Genomic DNA, 22633 nt, shown 5'->3' with positions numbered 1-22633 from the left:
TTGGCTTTTGGGTTTCTTACTCCATAGCCAGAAAGAGGGAGACTCAAAGACAGAGTTGCCAAAATGAAATGAGGCTTATGTGTTATAAATAAAACAAAATCAATTAGTGTAGTCATGTACGAAAGCAGGTCTCTGGCTGCACAAGAGCCTGTTCTACTTCATGGGAAGAGATGTTCGTCCTGCCTAGGGACTCCATGAGTTAAGGAGAGTGATTGGAAAAACATTCCCATGCCATCACGAAGATGGTGCAGCTGTGTGTGGCATGGGTGGAAGGAGGGAGATATGGGGTGGAAAGGCAACCAGATCATTTTCCTGCTCTTGGGTGGAGAAAGAGTAGGAAAAAACCCACATGGTTTCCTGCAAAACAAAACGTGGTGTTCCTCGAAATGGCCCAGCTCTCCAGCTCCACCGCTGCCCGCCTTTCACTCCCGTAATGAACTGCCTCGTGTTTCACCGTAACGAGTTGCCTTTCTCCCTCCTGAGCTCCTTAATGTGGCAGAAGCAGCAGGGAGGGCTCTGGCATTTGGTGGCTTGGTTCGTGGTGCCCTGGTAATGAGAGCAGGACAGCGTCTGTGGCCGTTGGGTAGGAGCATCTCCTCTGTGTCCATGTGCCGCGCTTCGGGTTGCGATTTGTAATCTCATAAGTTCCGCCTTTTTGGATTAAAACATGTGGTGTTGATGCATGCCCCGTGACTCTGGCGTAGCTTGCTGCTGCGTAGTCTCTGCAGAGAAAGATGCAATATTAATTTGGTGTCTCTAGTATGATCTTGTGACCTAGCAGTTGACTTGCTCTGCTGTCTTCAGCGTTGCTGGAGTAGAGTCGGGCTGGCAACAGGAGAAGGGGCAATGGGCATAAACTGATGCAGAGGAGGTTCCAGCTGAACATGAGGAAGAACTTCTTCCCTCTGAGAGTGATGGAGCCCTGGCCCAGGCTGCCTAGGGAGGCTGTGGAGTCTCCTTCTCTGGAGATATTCCAGCCCCGCCTGGACGCGGTGTTGTGCAGCCTGCTCTGGGTGACCCTGCTTGGGCAGGGGTTTGGACTGGGTGACCCACAGAGGTCCCTTCCGACCCCCACCATTCTGTGATTCTGTGGCTGGGCACTGGTGGGGTCTTGGCACCAGGGTTGGAAAGGGAGGAAAGATGGAGTGGCTGAATGGGCTGGAAAAGGGGGCTTTTGCTCTCTGGAAACATTTGGGCTTCTCGTTTTGTTGTCAAAACTGAGAATTTCATTTGCAAGCTGAAGGCTGGTTATTCGCTTCGAGCTGATCGGGGATGTGTTTCAGCATGAAGGGCATCATCAAGGAGGGAAAACGCTGAAGGTCTGGGCGTACCGAGCGCTCTGGGATGTGCTGTTTTTATCATCTGTCAAACTGTTTTCCAGTGGAAACTCTTCCCTTGGAAAACTTCTGGCCAGCTGTAGAAAGACTTGATGGCTAAGTTGACCCAGAAGATGGGGCTGCCAGAGCGGTCCGATTTCAAACCCGTAGGATGGGTTCCTAGAAATGTCAATGGAGCAGCTGGGGAGATGGGAAAGGCAGACGGGGGTTGTGCTGGAGGACCCGTGGGCTCTGTGTCGTGCTGCTCGACGGGTCTGCGGGCAAATCCAGAGCCTGAAGCTTGCAGCCTTTTTGGGGAGGAACAGAGGAGAGAAGCCGAAGGAGGCGTTTGGCCACGGCAGACCGCTGCGGCACCTGGCCGGGGTTCAGCTCAGGGTTTGTTTTCCCATCCTGCGCGAGCCCTCAGCGCGAGCGACCAGCTGTAGCCTGATGTATGGCCGGCTCCCGGCGAGGTGACTTATGGCTCTAACGGGTGGGATTCCCGTCTCGCGGGGGGCTCTGAGATTATCCGTGCTGTGGCTGGAGAGAAGCAGAACCAACTTTTTACGGAAGGCATCAGTGTTTTTAGGAGTTAAACCAGAACGTTTCTGATTTTCATTGCAGCGGCAAAGTCTTCGAAGGAAAAGGGATATGAAGAATGATGTTTTTCCTGAGAAATTCCCAGGACTATGTGTAATTTCTCCTGCCTTCCATTTCGTCTGTCTTCTATTGGTGTCCTTTGCACTAAACTTTGTTTTCTAGCTGTTAGCAAATGTGATTTTAAAGATGTAGATAAATACACCCTGACCGTTGCAACCAGGTGGTTGTTCCACTGTAGTTTCGGGAAAGGTTTTTACGTTCTGGGAGTCACTTTTAGCATAGTCCTCCTGGAGACACACACCTGCACACGGATGGACCCCAGAAAAGGGAGCAGCAAAATGTCATGCTAGTGAGACTTATAACGCAACTGTTTACTTCGAAGGAATTATAAAGGCCATCGTTCTAAACCTGTAATGTATCATCTGATGCAGTCCCATCTCTGAATAGTCTTGTGCTGATCTGGATCAATCGCTGGTAGCACCATAGAATAGTTTGGGTTGGAAGGCATCTTTAGAGGCCATCCAGCCCGGCCCCCTGCCATGAGCAGGGACATCTCCAGCTGGATCAGGATGCTCAGAGCCCCGTCCAACCTGGCCTTGGATGTTTCCAGGGATGGGGCATCCACCACCTCTCTGGGCAACCTGGGCCAGGGTTTCACCACCCTCAGTATAAACTGGATTCTTGGTGCTTTAAAAGCTGACTGTAGGCATTGAGAGTGCTTCAGCTTGCTGGGGCCAGTGAAGCAATGCAATGAGCAATTTTTTTTTTTTTTTAAAATTCTTTTTGTTCAGCTGCAGCTTAGAAGCTTTCAGTTTTCTGGCTGTGATAGCTAGTGCAGTGACAAGTTCAGATCTGATTAAATGATTTTTGTATTTGTTTTTATGGGCAAAAATATGTTTGAAGTTTAATGCAAGGTATTAAACAAAACCAAAATTTATTTGGCATTTGTTTTTTGAAAAAATAAACAGAAGGAGCTTTTCTTCACTTTGCTCAGGCTTTCTCCAGTAAACACCTCTCTCCTCCCCAGCAGGCAAAGTTAACGCTGGAACTGGAGAGGTCTGGCCGACCGTACGGCCGCTGTTCCCAGCCCTCCCACCTCTTCCACAGTGATGCTTCTGCCGCCTCTGCCAGCCTGGACCCACGCTCAGCCTGGCTGCTCGGTGTTGCACCAAAACACGTTTGCCCAAGATCAGGAACCGCTGCTGTGGGTTCTTTAACAGGAAAAAGTCAAATATTTCAGAATGTATCAGCCTACATTTTTTCCTATCATCCGCTTGCTTCGCTGTTTCCTCATGGTGTGTTTTCTTTGCTTGTAAATCCCCTGCATGGAATTCATCGCGATTGCCCAAAGGGCTGCACGTGCCCTCTCCGTCGCTGGTCCCGGAGCGGGAGGAGCAAGGGCAGGACTGCAGACACGATTCTACCCACAAAATCAAGACCTTCCATAACTTTTGTCCTGGTTTAAGGTCTGCACGTGTTGATCTCAAATCTGTAAAGCCCACCGTTATTTATGCTGTCTGATACATCCCAGGTTTCTGAAGAAATCCTGCCCTTTGGAGGGCTCCAGCCCAAATTTTATGGCTTTGATCATGAGGAAAAGCATCGAGATTTGTAGAGACGGGTTTGTGTTTTGCTGCTGCAGCCTTGCAGGAATGAGGTGAGAAGAAATGACTGTGCCTGCGCACCTACCTCTGCCTGCTTCGAGAAACCTGCTGCTTTCACAGAACCACAGGATGGTGGGGGTTGGCAGGGACCTCTGTGGGTCACCCAGCCCCAACCCCCTGCCGAAGCAGGGTCACCCAGAGCAGGCTGCACAGCACCGTGTCCAGGCGGGTCTGGAATATCTCCAGAGAAGGAGACTCCACAGCCTCCCTGGGCAGCCTGGGCCAGGGCTCTGTCACCCTCAGAGGGAAGAAGTTCTTCCTCATCTTCAGCTGGAACTTCCTGGCTGCCTTGGCTGCTGGTGAGCTCAACAGCCACTGTAACTGCCTGGGCGATGGCTGTGACCCGAGCAAAGGGACGAGCATGCAGAGACGAGCAAGGCGACACGGGTTTTCAAAAGTCCTCGCTGATACAGGAGGTCTGAACTCACCTCCAGCAGATGAGTAACCTTCAAACTTCTCCCACTTTCGCCAAGCTGAAATTACTCAGATTTTAATACCAGGGTTGTGCGGTGGGTTTTATCTTCTGCTTCAAGATCCCGCTTCACGGGAAGAAGACCTTGGCTGAATTTGCATTGCTGGTTTAAATGTGGTTTGCAGTGCAGTGTTACAGAAATGTCCTTTGTAAGGTCGCTGGCAGCCCTTCGGCAGTCAGCCTGCTTTTCCCGTCTGCTCCCTCGCAGTGGAAGAACCTCGCTCTTTCCCCTTTTTCAGGTTTCTCTCTATTTTTTTTTTTTTTTTTTTAATTTGCTCCTTGCATAGTCAGGTAAATGGGAGGCAATAGAAAATTCTTCAGCCCAAATGTAATTGCCAGTTTGAAGGGCGATGGTGGTTGCAGGTGGGTCCTCTGTCAGAAGAGGTGGTCCTGGGCCCTTGCTGACAGCTAAGGTAGGGCTGTCAGGGCTCAGCCCAGAGAGCCAACCGTACCCTGGGCTGCATCCAGAGCAGCGTGGCCAGCAGGGCGAGGGAGAGGGTTCTGCCCCTTTACTCCGCTCTCGTCAGACCCCACCTGGAGTCCTGCGTCCAGCTCTGGAGCCTCCAACATCAGAAGGACATGGATGTGTTGGAGTGGGCCCAGAGGAGGGACACGGAGCTGATCCGAGGGCTGGAGCCCCTCTCCTCCGAGGACAGGCTGAGGGAGTTGGGGCTGCTCAGCCTGGAGAAGAGAAGGCTCCGGGGTGGCCTTAGAGCAGCTGCCAGTGCCTGGAGGGGCCGACAGGAAGGATGGAGAGGGGCTTTTCCCAAGGGGTGTGGAGTGATAGGACAAGGGGGAATGGCTCTAAACTAAAAGAGGGCAGATTTAGATTAGAGATTAGGAAGAAATTCTTCCCCCTGAGGGTGGTGAAACCCTGGGCCAGGTTGCCCAGAGAAGCTGTGGCTGCCCCCTCCCTGGCAGTGTTCAAGGCCAGGTTGGATGGAGCTCTGAGCAACCTGGTCTGGTGGAAGATGTCCCTGCTCATGGCAGAGGGGTTGGAAGCAGATGATCTTTCAGGTCCATTCCAACCCAGACTTTTCTATGATTCTCTGGCAGCGGCTCTGCCTACCTTCGAAATTCATTACTAGTTTTCAACTCTGCCCTATACAGCACGTGTTTCCATTGTGTTTGCTTTAGAGTGGCGAGAAAGTCTTTAATTCACATGAAGGTCATGACCCGCTCTGAACCTGCGTGTCACCACAACGGTGTGTTGGTGGGGTGGACGTGTCTGCTCAGGGTGCTGGTGGTTGCGAGGGCACCCTGGCCTTGGGCAACGTGTTGGTCCGGGCTTCTGACCCAGCGGGTGATGGGGTAAGAGCCTCCCTGTGCTTTGTCCCTGGGACAGCCTAGCACCACTGCAGGGAGAAGGCCCTGCTCAGACCTCCTGGCTGTGCCATGGCCACCCCAGCCCTTCTCCTGGTCGGAACTGCACGCTGCGTCCCAGGACCGGTCGCTTGGTGAGCATCGGGCTCTGTGCTTGGTGAAGTGGCCTGCTCCCCTGAAACCTGGCCACACCGAGGGACAGACAGACGCGGAGAAGGACCTCTCCCAAGCGGTACGGTCCAGTTCTCTGGTTCAGAAACGGCTCCTGCTGGTTGCCCTGGCAGGGGAGGGCTTGTGCGGGGGGGTGGAAAGGAGAAGCTCTAGGCATAATCCCAGTTGCAGTGCCTTGGGCCTTGAAAAGGTGACAGAAAATTTTCCTGCTTGCATTTGTTCTCGTTCAGCTACAGCTTGTTCACCAGGATGTTTTTCAAGGAGGGTCTGGTCGGTGTTGGCAAAGGGAAGGCTCTTGTTTCCCAAGCACGCTTATCTCTTTGTCCTTGACAACGATGGGAACTTTTGGCACTTTTTTTTGCATTTAGAAGCAAACGTGAGAAAGCCTCCCTTCGCAGGCAGCATTGTGCTGGTTTTCCTGTGTGCTGAGACAGATAAAGTTTCCCCAAAACGCTGTTGGCTTTGCAGATGTTTGACCTGGGAAAGCTGGCTGGGAGGCGGAGGAGGGTTAGTGTCTGAAGGATGAACTGAGGAGATCTCGCAGTTCAAATAAAATAACCTGCTGTCACTTGGGAAAATGCGCTTTGGTGTAGGATGAACAAGAAAATCTTCAGTATTATAAACAACGTCGCAAATATGTGAGTGTGTCTGGCAGGGGGTGGTGGTGCTGGGGTGGTGCTCCTCACCACAGGGCTGGTGGACGGTTTGCGTCTGTAGGAGAAGAGCAGCAGTCGGTGTTCGCCCTCTGCCCTCCCTTCGTGTGAATACTTCGAAGGTTTAGGCTGCGAGACATGAATCGGGAGCTCCTGTTTTAAGAAAGATACAGATTTTTGAAGTAGAAGATTTTGTAGGTGCTGGGATCATTTTACGTAGGGATTTGCTGGAGGTGATCAGGTGCTTGTGGGGCAGACTTAACAAGCATGCATTAGAAGGGTGATGCTTAAATCTTCCAGCTCTACAGGAGAGTAGAACCTCCCATGCTACATATGGCTTTGAAAATTTCCTTTATTTCTTCAGAACTTTGGTTATTTTATATTTGTTTTTTTGTTATCCATATATACGATCAAACTGGTTTTATCCCTGTATCTAGATACAATGCTTGTTACTTGGTAAGAGTTGAGGACGCAAACACTGTGCATAACGGACATCTTTTGCTGTCGGAAGGTGGATTGTGGAGGAAGCTGTTTCCTTCCAGGTGCTGGTGTAGAAGTGGTGGCCGGCAGCGGTGTGCAGGTGTTCTCGAGCAGCTGCAAGAACTAATGTCACATATTGACACTACCCTTGCAAGCACAAGACACTTTGCTTCTAGTGTCACAGGGAAGTTTTGGAAGTACAAGGAACGCCCTCTTTAGTGTCATCCCCTTTTTGCTAGTAGTGGCATTTGGGATATCTCGTGTGTGAAGGAATACAGTCAAATCATTGAAGGCCAGTTAAGAAGAGCCCTGTCCTGTTGGTGGGACTCATTTCCTTCAGCCCTCAATCAGCATGCATACAGGGTTATGATGCATAAAAATGAACAGAATATTAGTATATTGGCATAAAAATGAACAGAATATTAGTATATCGTACTAACTGCACAGTGGGGCTGAGGGCACAGCACTGGCCGGCTGGCACGGCTGCTGTCCCCGGCCTGATGGCAGAGGGCAGGCTGGGTTTGTTAAGGCAGCGGTCAGTAGTGGGAAAGTGCTAGAAGTGTAGCCAGAGCAAGATGTGTTGTGGTAGCAATCAGGGTTTGGCTGCTGTCCTCCTCCTGCTTTATTGTGCACAAAAGAAGCCATTCCTACCTGCAGAGTAGAAAGCAACTCAAACGTGGTGTATTCATACACCCAGCAAGAAGCACTGGCTGTCTATTTCCAGAAAATCGGAGCGTAACAGTCAGCAAGAAGGAAGTTTGGTGCTTGAATGTGGCTTTTAATTTTCAGTGTTAAAAAATCCCCAACCCATCAACCACTCGTGGTGTAAAATTGAAGTCAGCAGTTGCAGGAGGCTGAGCATGGTTCGGCTTGAAATTTTCCACTCCTTTCTATTAGAAATAGATGTAGGAGAAGTTTTCTTCACTTTCCTTTTCCCGGAGGATCATTTGGGCTGCAAAGCTCCCGCCCATACATCTCAGTAACAGAACCCGGGCGGGACTTTGTGTCTGCTGTGGTCGCTTGGTTGGGACCGCAGCGAATGCTCTCAAAAGCGTTTACAAAGGTGGTGATTCTGGATGTGTCTTAATGACTGTTGAACAGCCAAGCATCAAGATGCTCTGTCCCAGGGCCTGAAATTTCAGATTTCCTATAGCATATGCACCAATTCTCTTGCTTTGGCTAGAGTTTTGTGGCTGTCGTCATCTTATACTCTGGCTACCTAGACTGATCCTGCTGTTCCAGGCTGTATTTTGTTCCTCCGCTCTTGCAGTGGAGGAGTCGCTGAACGTGAAGGCAAAATCCCTTGTGTGGCATTTCCCAGGTTTTGGACCTTGCAGTGCATGTGGATCACTGGTCTGTCATACTGGATGCAGCTGGTTTCCATTTGGGAGCCTCCGGCAGGAGCGTGCTTGCTGAGCAGTGATGCTGCCGGGCTCGGAGGTTAATGCTCGTGTTTCTCTTTCCCCAGAGATCATCGACGACCTCACTAACCTGGTTGAAAACACAGACGACAAGCTTCGCAACCAGACGCGGCATGTGAAGATGGTGGACAAGAAATCAACGTCCTGTGGTAGGAAATGGCTTGAGCACAAATCCCGCCTTGTCGTTAAATGATGAGAAACCAGTCTAGCGCTCAGAGGCTGCTCGCAATGTGCTTCCCTCAAGGACAGCTTCTTTTAAAAATCTGAAAACCCATCTCTCCAAACTCGAATGTGCCTTCCGCTGCTGTTGCAGGTTTGACTCGCTGCGCTTGCTGCGTGTTTATACAGTGAACTTCCTTAAGCCATTTGACTCCAGCATTGCGCAGTGTTCTGGCTGGTATTGTAGAATTGTACGAAAGGAGTGTGGTATGTGTTAATTAGGTTTAAAAAACTGGCTAGCTACTCGCTCTCACAAGCCGGTCACGGTAGGGAGTGATGCTGCAGGGACGTTTCTGGTGGTGTCCTCCAGGAATGAGTTCTCCACCGAGCAGCATTCGCAGCCTGCCAGACATGGAATCCGTGCCGGTGACTCTTCGAGCTACGTACAGGCTGGTAAAGCTGCAGTGGACTCCCGTTCCACGCAGCCAAAGCAAGGCTGTACATCTCGAGGGAGGGAATCCAGGTTGCCTCTGTAGGATGAGGAGCTGGGGGTTGGGTAGCGATGCCTGGGGGAGGATGCTGTGGGTAGTGGCAGAACATGTGTCTTGGGAGGAGGAGTGGCTGAGGGATGAAGTCCGTGGGGAGGTGGTGGTAGCGAGACACTTCTGGAAGTGGCATGTCCAGGTCTGGTGTCCGTGCTTCATTATTGCCATACTACAAGAACGCGGAATGCTAAAAGAATAATTTATGCTCTGTAGAAATTTGACTTATAGTCAGAAGTTAATGAGATTTGGTGGTTTAGTAAAGAGAAAGTTGAGAGCTGGCTTGGTCACGTATCTGTTTCTGGCTGGTAGGGAACTGCTGTAGAGTGATGAGCGGCAAAAGCGACTAAGCTCAGGTGGCACTGAGACGGTTTTCACGCACTGCGGATATGTTTCAAGGATTTCTTTAGTTCTCCATTAGCGATAATTTCTTTAAGGCTTGGTTGATGTACGTTGGTGAAAATCTGTGGCCTTTTCTGGATGTTAGAAGTGGACTTGTCAGAGGCATTTGTCTATGATTTGTCTCATACCAACTACGGGTAGAATTAAAGGTGTGACTGCAGAGTTCATGACTGACTTTTATTTTAGGTCTTTAAATGTTGGTGGAAGATAGGTTTAATCTAAAATTAATAGCACTTGAATGATGCTGAGTGCCCCTGTGTGCCTTTGGGTTTTCCCCATAATTTCTATGGTTTCATTTTCTGCATGATCACAGGGAAGCGCGACACAAAATGCCTGCACGGGGCAGGCAGGGCAGCTCAGCTCATCTCATACAGGATGGCTTCTCCCTCCTGAGCTATTTCTCCACCTTTTTAGGTTCCTCTTGCGAAAGCAGCCCCCAGACAGTGTTGCTGGATAATGAGCCTGTCTCTTTAATTGGGAAGCCCATGCTGGCTGCGCTGGGGAATTTGAGAGGAGGAGGAGGATGGGAGAGGCAAAGGCTGGGAGGATTCAGGGCTGGATTCCTTGGGGGTGACCTCTCTCACCCTTTCCACATTGAAAAACATTTTTCTGCCAGGGGTGGTGAGAAGCGCTGCCTCTCGGTGCCGGTTCCCTCTGCTCGAACGGGGCTGCCTGTGTTTGCATAACAATTTGGGCATAAGTAAACACGATATTGCCTCAGATAGCTGCTTCACTCTGCCTGAGCAGGAGGTTTAGAACAATAATGCTGGAAGACACAGACTTTCACGGGCATTCTTCCCATCCCTTTTCCACCCTTATCCCTGGCGCTGAAAATTAACGAGCAGAATAAGATCAGAAAAACCCTTTGCATACGTACAATTATTCCTTGCACAAAGCCAAGCAGTGGGAAAGCTGGCACCTGCTAGGTAATTTTTTCAAAGAGCTCCCGCCCCCCAATATTTCATGTAAATTGGTAAAATCTTCAGTAACTCTTTAGTTTTGGCATGTTACTCTGGATTTAATCTGGAGAGAAGTGCTCGGTGCCCACCCCTTCCTTCCCCGGATGCAGATGTTTGCTTGGACCCAGTCTCCGCGCTGTTCCAGCATGTGCCTGTTTCCGTGGTTTTGCCTCATTTTTGAAATCATAATGTCATTTTATTTTTCTGATGAGTGCCTTTTCTGGAGCCGCTGGCTGTGGATACAAGCAGAGCAGCCTGGCGCGAGTAGTGGAATAATCACCCTTTTACGAGCACGAATGCAACGCATTAATGGGTGTGTCTTTGTTAGCAGCCCGTATAATAAGAAAATCAAAGTATTGCTGATGAAATCCAACTTTAATCAATATTTCAACGTCTTGGTCTCATGCAAACATTGTTTCGAGCTCCGGAGGTTGTTTCCAGCGACCGGCGTGGTTTATGCCGCGGCCGTCGTTCCCTCGGTGCTACCTGCTCGGCACGGGCATCGCTGGGTGCGGAAGCGTCGCAGAGAGCAGCGTCTGCGCCTCTGGCCGTACACAGTCCCAGCAGAAACCTTCAGGTTGTTTCGGGTGGGTTGTTTCCTTCACAGATCACTTGCAATGCCGTTTCTCTTGCTGACTCAAGAGCTGTTGACAATCCCACCCCTTGCTTCTGCCCGATGAAGGCTGTCCCGGTCGGAGCCTGTCCGCCTCCCTTGGTGGCCCCGGGCAGCCCCACACTGGTGGCAGTGGGAACTCCCAGGGACTGGAGTGGAAGAATTATCATGGGATATACTTAAATCTTCTGCATTTATGAAATATTGTTGAAGGTCATCCATCAGTCATCTGCAGGCAAATGCTTGCATGCTGCTTGGCATTGTCTTGTTTTCAGCGTATGCAGGGCATTTAGGGGGGGTTAAAACATACGTATTTCTTAAATTTCAGACATTCGCCTTGAGCTTTCACCAAAATGTACATACAAATCATTAATCAAATGTTAGGCTGCCTTTACCACATTTGCTACAGGAATGCCCGCGTGCACAATCCTGACTTTTCAGTTTTGCCACTGGTTCCCTTGGGTTGCTTTGTCCCCAGTTTCCGTACCTTTAGGGGTTTATTCTGTGCAGAGTAACACTCAGTAATCATTTCTCACAAACGTTTTTTGTTAGAAATTTTAACTCTTAGAATATCCTCTTGAGAACTGCATTTAAAAATAAGCAGTGAAATGAAAGGTTGAGATGCAGGGGGGGGGGGGGAGCGGGGGTGGCACGCCAAATTTGCCCCGAGCAGACCCTTGAGCTGGAACAGCCTGATGATACGGGAAATGCCACGATACCTTCATGACTGACCCCGTCACTAATTTTGGTTTGGCTGGATGGAGATAGCCTGACTGCGGTCCCAGCCATTCCAATTCCAACTGGAAAAATCTCCACATTTTCCAAAAATTTTCAAAATTTCTTGACCTGCGTGGGCTCCAGCCCCAGCACATCTCTGGGGGTCCTTGGCACCGCCCGAGAACAGCCCGCCAGCGCCAAACCCTGCGGTCCCCAGGCCTCGCAGCTCCAGCACGGGCTGTCCCACCACGTCGGCTCCCCGAGGGCCGGGGCTGCAGCCCGGGTCGAGTCAGCGGGTGCAGGTTTTGCGGGGCTCCCAACACGCGACCGCTCAGCGCAACACGCGTCCGCGTGCGTTGGTTTGATTTCTGCTCATCATCACGCTCGAGCATTTAGCAGTAGTCAGGGGTCTGCAAAGAGTCCATGGTTCTCTTTCCCTGGCCGTGGGTTGCGTTTGGCCTTGATACAGGGAGGAGAAATTCTGTCGCTGTCCACAGCCACGTCCTGGCTGACCTGGATGGTGCTTTTTGGGAACTTCCCCCATCCTTAATTTTTGGTTCTTGTTTTTTTTCTGTTTTGGTTTGGGTTTTTTTGGTACCTAAAGACCTACAAGTAGGCAACTCTGCAGAGAGGATGATTAAGCCTGAAGAAGAGAAGGCTGAGAGGGGACCTAATAAATGCTTATAAATATCTGCAGGGTGGGTGTCAGGAGGACGGGGCCAGACTCTTTCCAGTGGTGCCCAGCGACAGGACAAGGGGCAACGGGCACAAACTGAAGCCGAGGAAGCTCCAGCTGAACCCGAGGAAGAACTTCTTCCCTCTGAGGGTGACGGAGCCCTGGCCCAGGCTGCCCAGGGAGGCTGTGGAGTCTCCTTCTCTGGAGATATTCCAGACCCACCTGGCCGCGGTGCTGTGCAGCCTGCTGTGGGTGACCCTGCTTGGGCAGGGGGTTGGACTGGGTGACCCACAGAGGTCCCTTCCAACCCCAACCATTCTGTGATTCTGTGAAGCCAGGCTTTGTTTGTGATAAAAACGATGTACGGGGAGTTTAGCAGCACAAGACAGAGCTGGGAGGGTGAGTAGCAGGCGTGACATACACGAGGCGGTTGCAGGCAAGCTGTGTGGTGCACGGAGTCAGAAATGTGCTGCGGGTCCTGCTAAGCTGTACCAGGGACTGGGGAGGGGATCTGGGGCACCGAAGGGTTCCTGCTCCTGCCCCTGTTGCTCGTCCTGGAGGCTCTCCTGTAGCCGAGGAGAAAGGCTGGTTTTGTGGGGCAGCAGCACAGAAGAATCATAGAATCATAGGTTGGAAAAGACCTCTAAGATCATCGAGTCCAACCATCCACCCAACCCCACCATGCCTGCTAAACCATGTCCCCAGGTGCCACATCTACACGGTTTTTAAACCCCTCCAGGGATGGTCACTCCCCCACTGCCTGGGGCAGCCTGGTCCAATGTCTGACCACTCTTCCAGGAAAGAAATTTTTCCTAATATCCGATCTAAATCTCCCCTGACACATCTAGAGGCCATTGCCTCTTGTCCTGGGAGAAGAGAGCAACCCCCGCCTCACTACACCCTCCTTTCAGGTAGCTGTAGAGTGCGATAAGGTTCCCCCTCAGCCTCCTCTTCTCCAGACTGAACAACTCCAGTTCCTTCAGCTGCTCCTCATCGGACTTGTTCTCCAGACCCCTCCCCAGCCTCGTTGCCCTTCTCTGGACATGCTCCAGCCCCTCCATGTCCTTCTGGGAGTGAGGGACCCAACGCTGAACACAGCACTCGAGGTGCAGCCTCACCAGTGCCGAGCACAGGGGCCCGATCCCCTCCCTGCTCCTGCTGGCGACACCATTCCTGGTCCAAGCCAGGATGCCGCTGGCCTCCTTGGCCACCCGGGCACACTGCTGGCTCCTGTTCAGCCGGCTGTTGACCAGCACCCCAAGCTCCTTTTCCGCTGGGCCGCTTTCCAGCCACTTCTCCCCAAGATTGTGACTTTGTCATAACAGAGCCTAAAAACGAGCAAAAAAGGAGCAAACTGTGATTTCCGAGAGGCGTCCCCGTCCCCTTCCAAGCAGCGGGAGGGGGGCAGAGCATGTCTCTGCAGGTGGCACCCCAGGCCTCCCTCTGACCCTTCAGATGAAGCAGGAGAACGAGAAGCGACCACCGCATGTGCCCTGCTGGGCCGGTAGCTGTGTCCCGTGAAACCACGTACGATTGCAGAGCGGCGGCGGAGGAAGTTTTTTCCCCAGCTTTCATTTTCTCCTGTTCCACAAGATGGCATTGCAATCTAATGGCCTTCCTCCCGCCCCAGGTGGGTGCTCTCCTCACCCCGTCGCCTGCTCAGGGAGGGTTTTGGGGATGCCGAGAGCGGGGTGCGGGCTGCCGTAAGGCTTGGTGGTACCAGGTGGGGTGTTTCATCTTAGCAAATCGCCAAAATACTTGAATTAAAGACAAAGCTTTGCCAAAGCTATTAATTGGAGTTTTGGGAAGGTTTAATTTGTTTTAAAACAGAGTAGCTTGAATTATATAAGGTTTCCTCTAAAAAATAATGATTCATGCAGGCTGGGGCCGTTTCCTGCCAGATTCTGCGATCGCTCTGTTCGAAGTTAGGGTTATTTTTGCCATGGATTTAATTTTTTTTATAAATTATGGATGGCAGTTGCTCAGGTTTGTTCCTCTGACGTACGCTGCGTGTTTAGATGAGCAAGTCCCCGTCCATTTACTGTTTTCTCCGTGGAGTGGAGGAGCTGGTGTAGCGTGCCATTAAATCAACCTTTCCTGCAATCTGACTCTCGGAGCAGTTACACCGATATTCCTCCCCAGTGCTGCTCCGACGGCTGCGCTGGCTCCCAGTCACCTGTCTGTGCCTCGACGGGAGGAGTCGTCTTGGCCTGGCAAGTCATGTATTTTCCTGATTTTTTAATATTTTTTTTCCCCTCCTTCAGTTCCTTCCATTTTAAGCAATGATATGTTGAAAAGTTTGTTGTGAGCTGTTACCCCTGTGAGAAAGCTTTGAATATATGCTTACAAAAATCTCAAGGGTGGGTGTCAGGAGGATGGGGCCAAACTCTTTTCAGTGGTGCCCAGCGACAGGACAAGGGGCGATGGGCACAAACTGAAGCCGAGGAAGCTCCAGCTGAACATGAGGAAGAACTTCTTCCCTCTGAGGGTGATGGAGCCCTGGCCCAGGCTGCCCAGGGAGGCTGTGGAGTCTCCTTCTCTGGAGATATTCCAGCCCCGCCTGGCCGCGGTGCTGTGCAGCCTGCTCTGGGTGACCCTGCTTGGGCAGGGGGTTGGGCTGGGTGACCCACAGAGGTCCCTGCCAACCCCAAACATTCTGTGATTCTGTGATTAAAAGAAGCTTTTTGTCAGAAGCAGGTGGAGTCTGTTGGTTAAATTGGGCTCGTGGCTGCTGCCTTCACTGGTTGCCGGTGTCTCAGGTGCACCGATGCTTCCAGCCCGGGGAGGCAGCCGAGGGGCAGCTGCCGGTGGTGCAACAGAAGATGGAGTTTCATCTGGGCTTCTCTGTCTCCTCGTTCCCTTCTTCTGCAGCCCTCGCTTGCTGCCAGCCAGCCTGCCGGGCCATACCGGGAGTCCGACAGATCTCGCTGCAGAATTCAGCTTTCCGCTTGCCTTGCTACCTTGTGCGTCATCCTCCCTTGCGCTGTTGTTCTCATCTGAGCTCCTTTTCCTTCACTGTGGGAGCACAGGTTCGCTGTGCCTGGGGAAAGCAGAGTCTGCTGGAGGTGAGCCCGGTTTCAGGAGGAACCGTGGGGTTTGCAGCCCGCTGCGTGTGTGTGGCCGTGCTCTTCCTCCCACCTTGCCCACCAACTTCTGAGCCCGCTGGCTGGCTGGAGCTGGAATTAATTGGAGATAGAGGTCACAAAGATAAGGAGTTACTACAAGCTTATTTGGGCATCTGTCCTCATTAGGGAGACCCAATTAAGGGCTCCGTTGGGGAGGGGAAGGCTCAAGTCTCGTTAGACAGCAGAGAAGCATCGAAGCAGGTTAGCTTAGGGATATAGCAGGAAATGTGGCTTCATTAATTATGTTAATAGAACAAATTTTAAACAAACTGGTCCAGTAATTTCAGCACGTTGCTAATCTAAGACTTGTGGTTCATTTATTGGCTTGCCCTCTTGTTTCTCCATAATATGAAACACTTTTCCTTGGCTTCGTTAGCTCTGACCCCCGAGGAGCGGGTGGGGAGCCCACGGGCTGGCTGACAGTGAGGAGGAACATCCCCAAGCAAAGATGTTGAAACAAGGTCAGTCGTGGTGCTGAGACGATGCCTTTGCTGGTGGCGTGTGCCCAGCAGCCTGGTCCTCGCTCTCCTGGTGCCTTCGTACCCTCTGGCCAGCTCGGGGCGTCTCGGTGCCTCCTCCTCCTCCTCCTCACACATACTGTATTCACAACTCATGTATTTGGCTTAAAACTGCTCATGCTGGGTTGTTGAAATGGATTCAGCTGATGAAAGAGGATGGACCTAAGCAGTCATAAACAGGTTTTTGTTTAAAACAAAGGTGGTTTGGAGCTGCTTGATGAATTTCTTTCCAGGTGAGGAGCGTGGCGTTGCTGGTGGTGTCAGCTCTGTGTGTGTTTAGCAGGCAAGGACGGGAAGAGCCTTCTGGGTCATGGGATCCCTTCAAGATAAATTTCTGAGAACAAGCTTGTTTTTTCCCCCCCATTACTCCTATTGGAAGGCTGCAATGGTCATAAACTTATTTCCAGCCTAGACTTGTCAGGGATACTTCATGTTGCCCACGTGCAACCCTTGTTCTGGTGTCTTGAATAGTTCTTTCCCCTTTTTTATTTTACTTCTCCGGCTGCGTGTGCCCAAGGGATCACTCAGTGTTCCTTCCCAGCTTTTGTTTCGTGGGGCTGAACAAGCGTCTTTACATTTTAATCTCCTGAATTAATCTCTCAATTTTCTGATAAGCCCTTTTTTACACTTCTTCCTCCTTAAACTTTTTGGTTTTTTAACAGTGAGGACCGCCGGCATCATCCCTGGTGTGTTCTCACGATGCCTTGCCCACTGGCTCTAACACGTCTCTGGCTGCTGGAAATACTTTGATTACAGCGTGTTGGTGCCTCAGATTTGTTTTGAGCTTTTTACTTGGGCCTTTCTCACTCTTGAACGTTTTCCACCTGAGTTCATTTTCTTTCCAACTCGTAGCAAAAGCGATGGTTTGTCCCAAGTGCGTGGCTTCCGCTTTCATCCCGCTGAATTTCAACCTTCCTCCATTCGTCTTCAGCGTTACCCATTTTTTTTCCTGTATGCTGTCCCAGCTTTCTGCCGTGCTGGTGCTGCTTTCCAACTTTGTGTCATCAGCAAATTTCATTAGCGCTCTTACTTTTTGTGCCAAGGTCATTAATAAAAATACTTAATAAGATCAGCCTCCTGACCGTTCCTTGAGGAGCTCTGCCGGTGACCTCTATCCATTCGGATCCTTCTTTCAACGCTGCTTCACTTTTCACCAGTTTCCTGGCCTTACAGTTCTGCTAATCCCCATCTTTTTCGTTTAATAATTTCTCACATGGCACTGTATCACATGCTTTGCTGAAGTCTGCGTGGATGGGATCTATCACGCTTTCTTTGTCTGGAAAATTCATTATCTTATCAGGCTAAGCTGATTAGCTCTGTTTGATCTGATTTCCCTTCAGTACACTCCCATAGTTTTCTACCCTGTTTACCGTTTAGTTCCATGTTCTAATTAGTCTTCCTTCATTTGGCTCTAGAGGCTCCGTCCTGCTGGGGTTCCTCGGGCAGACCTGGGGTTGCTCACATCGCTTGCTCGGTCGTGCAGGTGCTGCGGTCCCTCTCTGTTGCTGGACTGGTAGCCGCAGCTCCGTCTGCCTGCTTTTGGGAGACGTATCCTAGATACCCTTCGGTTTGAAGGAAGGACCTGGAGCTCTGTGTGCATCAGTCCTCCTGGCGTCATTGACCAGCCTGCTTCGTTCAGTGACAGTTCGTCCCGTGGCACGGAGACCGTCCGGAACCACTGCAGCTTCTCTGTCTGCCCACCGAGCCCTGGGCCGGCAGGTTCTGCCAGTGGTCACAGAAACACAGAACGGTGGGGGTTGGAAGGGCCCTCTGTGGGTCACCCAGTCCAACCCCCTGCCCAAGCAGGGTCACCCAGAGCAGGCTGCACAGCACCGCGTCCAGGCGGGGCTGGAATATCTCCAGAGGAGACTCCACAACCTCCCTGGGCAGCCTGGGCCAGGGCTCCGTCACCCTCAGAGTGAAGAAGTTCTTCCTCCTGTTCAGGTGGAACTTCCTGTGCTTCAGTTTGTGCCCGTTGCCCCTTGTCCTGTCGCTGGGCACCACTGGAAAGAGTCTGGCCCCGTCCTCCTGACCCCCACCCTGCAGATATTTAGAGGCATTTCTAAGGTCCCCTCTCAGCCTTGTCTTCTCCAGGCTGAACAAGCCCAGCTCCCTCAGCCTCTCCTCCTAGGAGAGATGCTCCAGTCCCCTCCTCATCCTCGTAGGCCTGCGCTGGACTCTCTCCAGTAGCTCCTCATCTTTCTTGAACTGGGGTGCCCAGAACTGGATGCAGTGGATGCTTGTCTGGGTCTGCTAAACCTGTGCCCCCTCTTCCCATGTGCGTTCTTCAGGCTGCGGTGACCCCCAGAGTATCTCTACAGATAGGGACACGAGTGAAATGGTTCACTTAGGGCTGCACAGCAAGTGTGGTGTAAATAAGGGGTGAAGGGCAGTCACAAACTGATCAGCGTAAAGTGAGGTGGGGAAAAGTGACTCTGCTGCGATATACTGACAAGGGGTTTGCTTTTCAAGGGGCAGCGTCGCAGCACGAGCATCAGGGTTGCAAAATAATCGGCTGTTCAGTAGATGAGCCCTAAATTTAAGGTGTCCTTTAAGGAAATTTGTTTCCTCAAATAATTCCTTAAGTAAAAAAAGGTTGGTAGAGAAAGCTGGAGAGTGACATCTTTGGGACTCGGTTGTGAGACGTAAACCAGGCACGGGTTGGAGTCTGAAGCTACGGAATGACAACCTCCCCATCAGGAGACAGAGTAGGGGGAGAGGGAGGAGGGGGGGGCATGGATAGGAGAGCGAAAGGCGGTAGACATCTTCTTAATTACATTTGCATATGCAGCTGTTCAAACAGACTGAACTTCATCAATGCTTGTTCATACCTATCAGGAGATTTAGAGCAGCTGTTGTAGTGGGACTGTACGAGTCTGGTGGTGAAATAAGCCCCTGGGCACCCTGCTCACCCGAGCTGTCCATCACTCCGAAAGGGCAAGCAATTAGTTGTATTTGAATATTGAAAGAAATTGGAATTGTGTGAAATATCCAAGGGCGACTGCTTACAGCTTGGTTTCCAAGGATACATGTTGCAGAATTAAATCATTAATTTATATTTCTGAAAATGGTGCTGAAATGTGTTAATTTGTACATTACCAAAGAGGCTCCAACTTGCCTCCTTCTGCCTTTTCTTTCCTAACATGCTCAGTGACAAAATAATTGCTCTGCCCGATCTGGAGCTGAAATACAGCGGTGCTCTGGCTTGGGCATTTCGTGCCACGTTCAAACTAAACGAGGGAGGGAAACTGTGTGGGTTAACTGTTTGTATGAAGTCTTACGAGGTTGAAATTCTGCCTTCATCTCCCCAATACCCAAGCCAGCCGTTTCTAACCTCTCTCGCTACCCTGAATCCAGCCCAGCCGTGGACGCTGTCACTGACGCACCGTGCCCGGGCAGGGAGAGGGTCCGGCATCTGGAATCCTGCTTCGCAGGCCCCAGGGGGGTTTGAGGGACACGACGGTACACGGAGGATGTGGTCAGTGGAGAAGTGAGTTTGCTAGGGCCCGAGTGGTTCCGCTGTCTCTTCGGGGCTTTCTGGGATGCTCCGAGGATGTTGATCCCACCAGAAATCAGGGGTATAAACAACAGGGACTGTGCTGTGACATCTTTCTTGTTTTGCAAATATACAGCAGGATGCTTGCAATGTGCTGTCTCTGGCTGGAGGAAAACTGTCCTCAGGCAAATGGGAAGAGCAAGAAGAAAGCCCTGCCCTTGAGGGGGTGGCTTTTCAGGTCTGATGGCAATGGCCAACATCTCTGGTCTTACTTTTTAAAAAAAAAAATAAGTATTTAGAATCATTAAGGTTGGAGAGGACCTCTAAGATCATCAAGTCCGAATTTACTTCAGGTGAAAATCAAATATATTCGGGCAGCAATCATCTTGAGGCCTGCAAATGGAGGAGTTACGCTTCCAGCAGGAGTGTTAATTAAACCACGTCGCGCATCTGGGATCGGCCGTTTCGTACGGGGAAGGCGTGTGGGAGCCGCGCGTTCGGTCGTGCCCGGGAGCTGCGTCTGCAAGAGCAGCGTGAGCGGAGAGCGTTTGTGCCCCGGCGCCGTGGCTGGTGCTGCTGAGAGCGGCTCGGCCTCGTGCTGCGGGGCTCGGTTTGCCGGAGCACCGGCCGGGAGCCGGGCTGGGGCTGCATGCGGGTGCCGGAGGGTGCTGCTTGCTGCCTGCCCCGAGTGGGACCCCACACTGGTGTCCCCAGGGTGACTGCCGAGCAGAGGGAGGTTTCTACCGCCGTCCGTACTCAGGAGCAGCGCCTGCTATTGCAGGACAGAGAGAGGCATGGGTAGGTGGGACCATCCCCTCGGGTACCTCCTGGCAGAGCGCGAGGGGCAGTTGGAAGGAGCACCCAGAGCTGCCTGACCTTGTGCTAGGGCGCTGGGGGAAAGCTCCTCAACTGCCTGAAGCTCGTAAGCGGTTGTGCAGCCACGGAAAGGGCAGTTTCATGCCTGGCAACGATGAGTTGGGTTGGACTCGCTTGCCTTGAGCTGGTCCAAGAGTGGACAATGAGATGCTGGAGCGTGTCTAGAGAAGGGCAGCGAAGCTGGTGAAGGGTCTGGAGAACAAGTCTTGTGGGAAGTGGGTGAGGGAACTGGGGTTGTTCAGTCTGGAGAAGAGGAGGCTGAGGGGAGACCTTACTGCTCTCTACAACTGCCTGACAGGAGGGTGTAGTGAGGGGGGGTTGGTCTCTTCTCCCAAGTAACCAGCAATAGGACTAGAGGCAGTGGCCTCAAGTTGCATCAGGAGAGGTTCAGATTGGATATTGGGAAAAATGTCTTTCCTGAAAGAGTGGTCAGGCCTTGGAAAGGCTGCCCAGGGCAGCGGTGGAGTCCCCGTCCCTGGAGGGGTTTGAAAACCATGTAGATGTGGCACTTGGGGACATGGTTTAGCAGGCATGGGGGTGTTGGGGTTACAGTTGGACTCGGTGATCTTAGAGGTCTTTCCCAACCTTAATGATTCTGTGATTCTGTGGAAGGAGCTTGACCACGCTCCCTTTGGTGGAACGTGCGGGCGCAGCCTGATTTGCTTCTCCGAGCTCAGCAGCCTGTGAAGTGGGGTTTGAAGTCATGAGCTTAATAAACCAGCCCCAGTTTGAACACTGTGTTTAAATGTAGTTTTTGCAGATTTTGCAGTTTTTTTACAGTCCAGGACTTTGGCATCACTCTGAGACAGCTTGAAGGTATGAACGTAGCCTTTAAGGGAGCTTCAGCGTGGGCTTGGCTGTCTGCGTGCCCAAGGCTTCAGGGTGGTTTTGCATCCTTCGCTCAGCGTCGCGGTGCCAGACGTCACGCAGAGGTGGTTTGCACAGGGCTCCTGCTGACGCTGCCGTACTGGTGTTGGATCTGGGGTTTGCAGTGACTTCTGAACTTTGCGGTGAAGGCAGAGATGTGTCACTTGAGCATCACGCTTGTCCGCAAACCAGGCTGGACATAGGTGGCAGGAACGCTTCCCTGCTCACAGATCCGCAGCAGCAAGCTGTGATTCACTGCTTCAGTGTACAACTGCCTGCTTCAGAAAGGATTTTTTGCTTGGGGGGTGGAAAGAGGGAAGGGGGTGTTTCTGCTGCAGGGTGATCAGCTCGTGCTGGTGACTTTGCTGTGAAATTCTAGTGAGTGCTGGGATCTGCAGGAGTCCAGGTGTGAGGTTGTGCCCGGGGCGGCTTTTGATGCGTTGGAGTTGTCTTGTACCACATCCCCACTTGGATTGTAGCAGAGTAGCTACTGTGTAATACTTACCTTCTATATAAAAAAAAAAAAAAGCACGAGAACATTGCCTTTCTGGCAAGGAAAACGGTGCCACTAGCTCTGTTTCAGTGGAAACTTCATTTTCCAAGCCACGCTCTGTGGTTATTACATTTATCTTCAAGATGGGTTGGGAAGTGTTGTAAAACTTGCCTCTGATTGACTGCGGTAGCCTTTTGCAGGAGGTGCTGTAGGTTTGCAAATCACTCTTCATAATTGTCCCTGCGTCGCTGTCTGCCCGATAATTTAATTATATTTATCACTGTGGTTCCTGGAGGTCACTAAGAAGGGAGCCACGCGAGGTGTCCCACGCGCTCTCCTTGCGAGACTCCTCTGTAGACATTTTGCCCTTGATGCTTTCTTTTGTCAGAAGCCGGAAAGAACACACGTATTTTAAACTTCTTTCCACTTCCATAGATGGGCAGTTTTATACCACACAGACGGTGCCTGGTGTGATTTTTACGGCCTGTAGTTCTCTGAGCAAATGGTTTTGCTCACGAGTTGGCTTGGCGAAAATGACCTTCTCTTGTTCATTAACTGTCTGGTGAGAAATATGCATGCGGTGGTGGTTACAGAGCCTTGATTTGGGGTTGGTTCAGGTGGTGTGGGGAGGCCTGCTCTTTCCTTCCCTCCTCATTATCAAGCAGAAGCGACTGCTTAGGGTCTGGTTTATTTACCTAATAAACTGCCTCTTCTATCGTCTAGGAAATGCTCACATTTTTCAGCCAAGAAATCCTAGTAACAGGCAAAGAGAGGTCTAGCAGTCAGGTCTGGAGAAACAACGAAATGAAGGTCAGCTAATATTGCTGTTATTCTCTTTCCCGGTGGCCATGACAGCAGGGGTGGTTTATTTGAAGATCCCAGACTCGGAGTCATTGCTCGCATTGTTGGTCCCCCGAGCGCTGGAGGCTGTGCCAACACTTCGGGATATTAATGCATTCTGCAGATCAGTGAAGGAAGAATTCCTCCGCGCTCCTTTCTTTAAATAAAAAAAGAAAAAAAAAAGCCCAAAAATCCTCTTCTCTTCCCCTTCCCCCTTTCTGCCCGCACTTTGTTTGCGGTGGCTTTGTCT

At 51.3% G+C, this 22633-nt stretch overlaps 1 protein-coding gene across 1 annotated transcript in view; it reads left to right on the top strand.

The window, feature by feature from the left end:
- The window catches only part of STX8 (syntaxin 8), a 106457-nt gene that overhangs the window by 57955 nt on the left and 25869 nt on the right, over positions 1-22633 (top strand). The window contains exon 7 of the mRNA XM_075441186.1: positions 8148-8249. Coding sequence (XP_075297301.1) covers positions 8148-8249 — 102 coding nt within the window. The remainder of the gene's footprint in view (positions 1-8147; positions 8250-22633) is intronic.

The sequence above is a fragment of the Opisthocomus hoazin genome, chromosome 21 (genome assembly GCF_030867145.1).
Source record: "Opisthocomus hoazin isolate bOpiHoa1 chromosome 21, bOpiHoa1.hap1, whole genome shotgun sequence".
Taxonomy (NCBI): Eukaryota; Metazoa; Chordata; class Aves; order Opisthocomiformes; family Opisthocomidae; genus Opisthocomus; species Opisthocomus hoazin.
The sequence above is the reverse complement of the archived record's forward strand: the minus strand, read 5'-3'. Positions and strand labels throughout refer to the sequence as shown.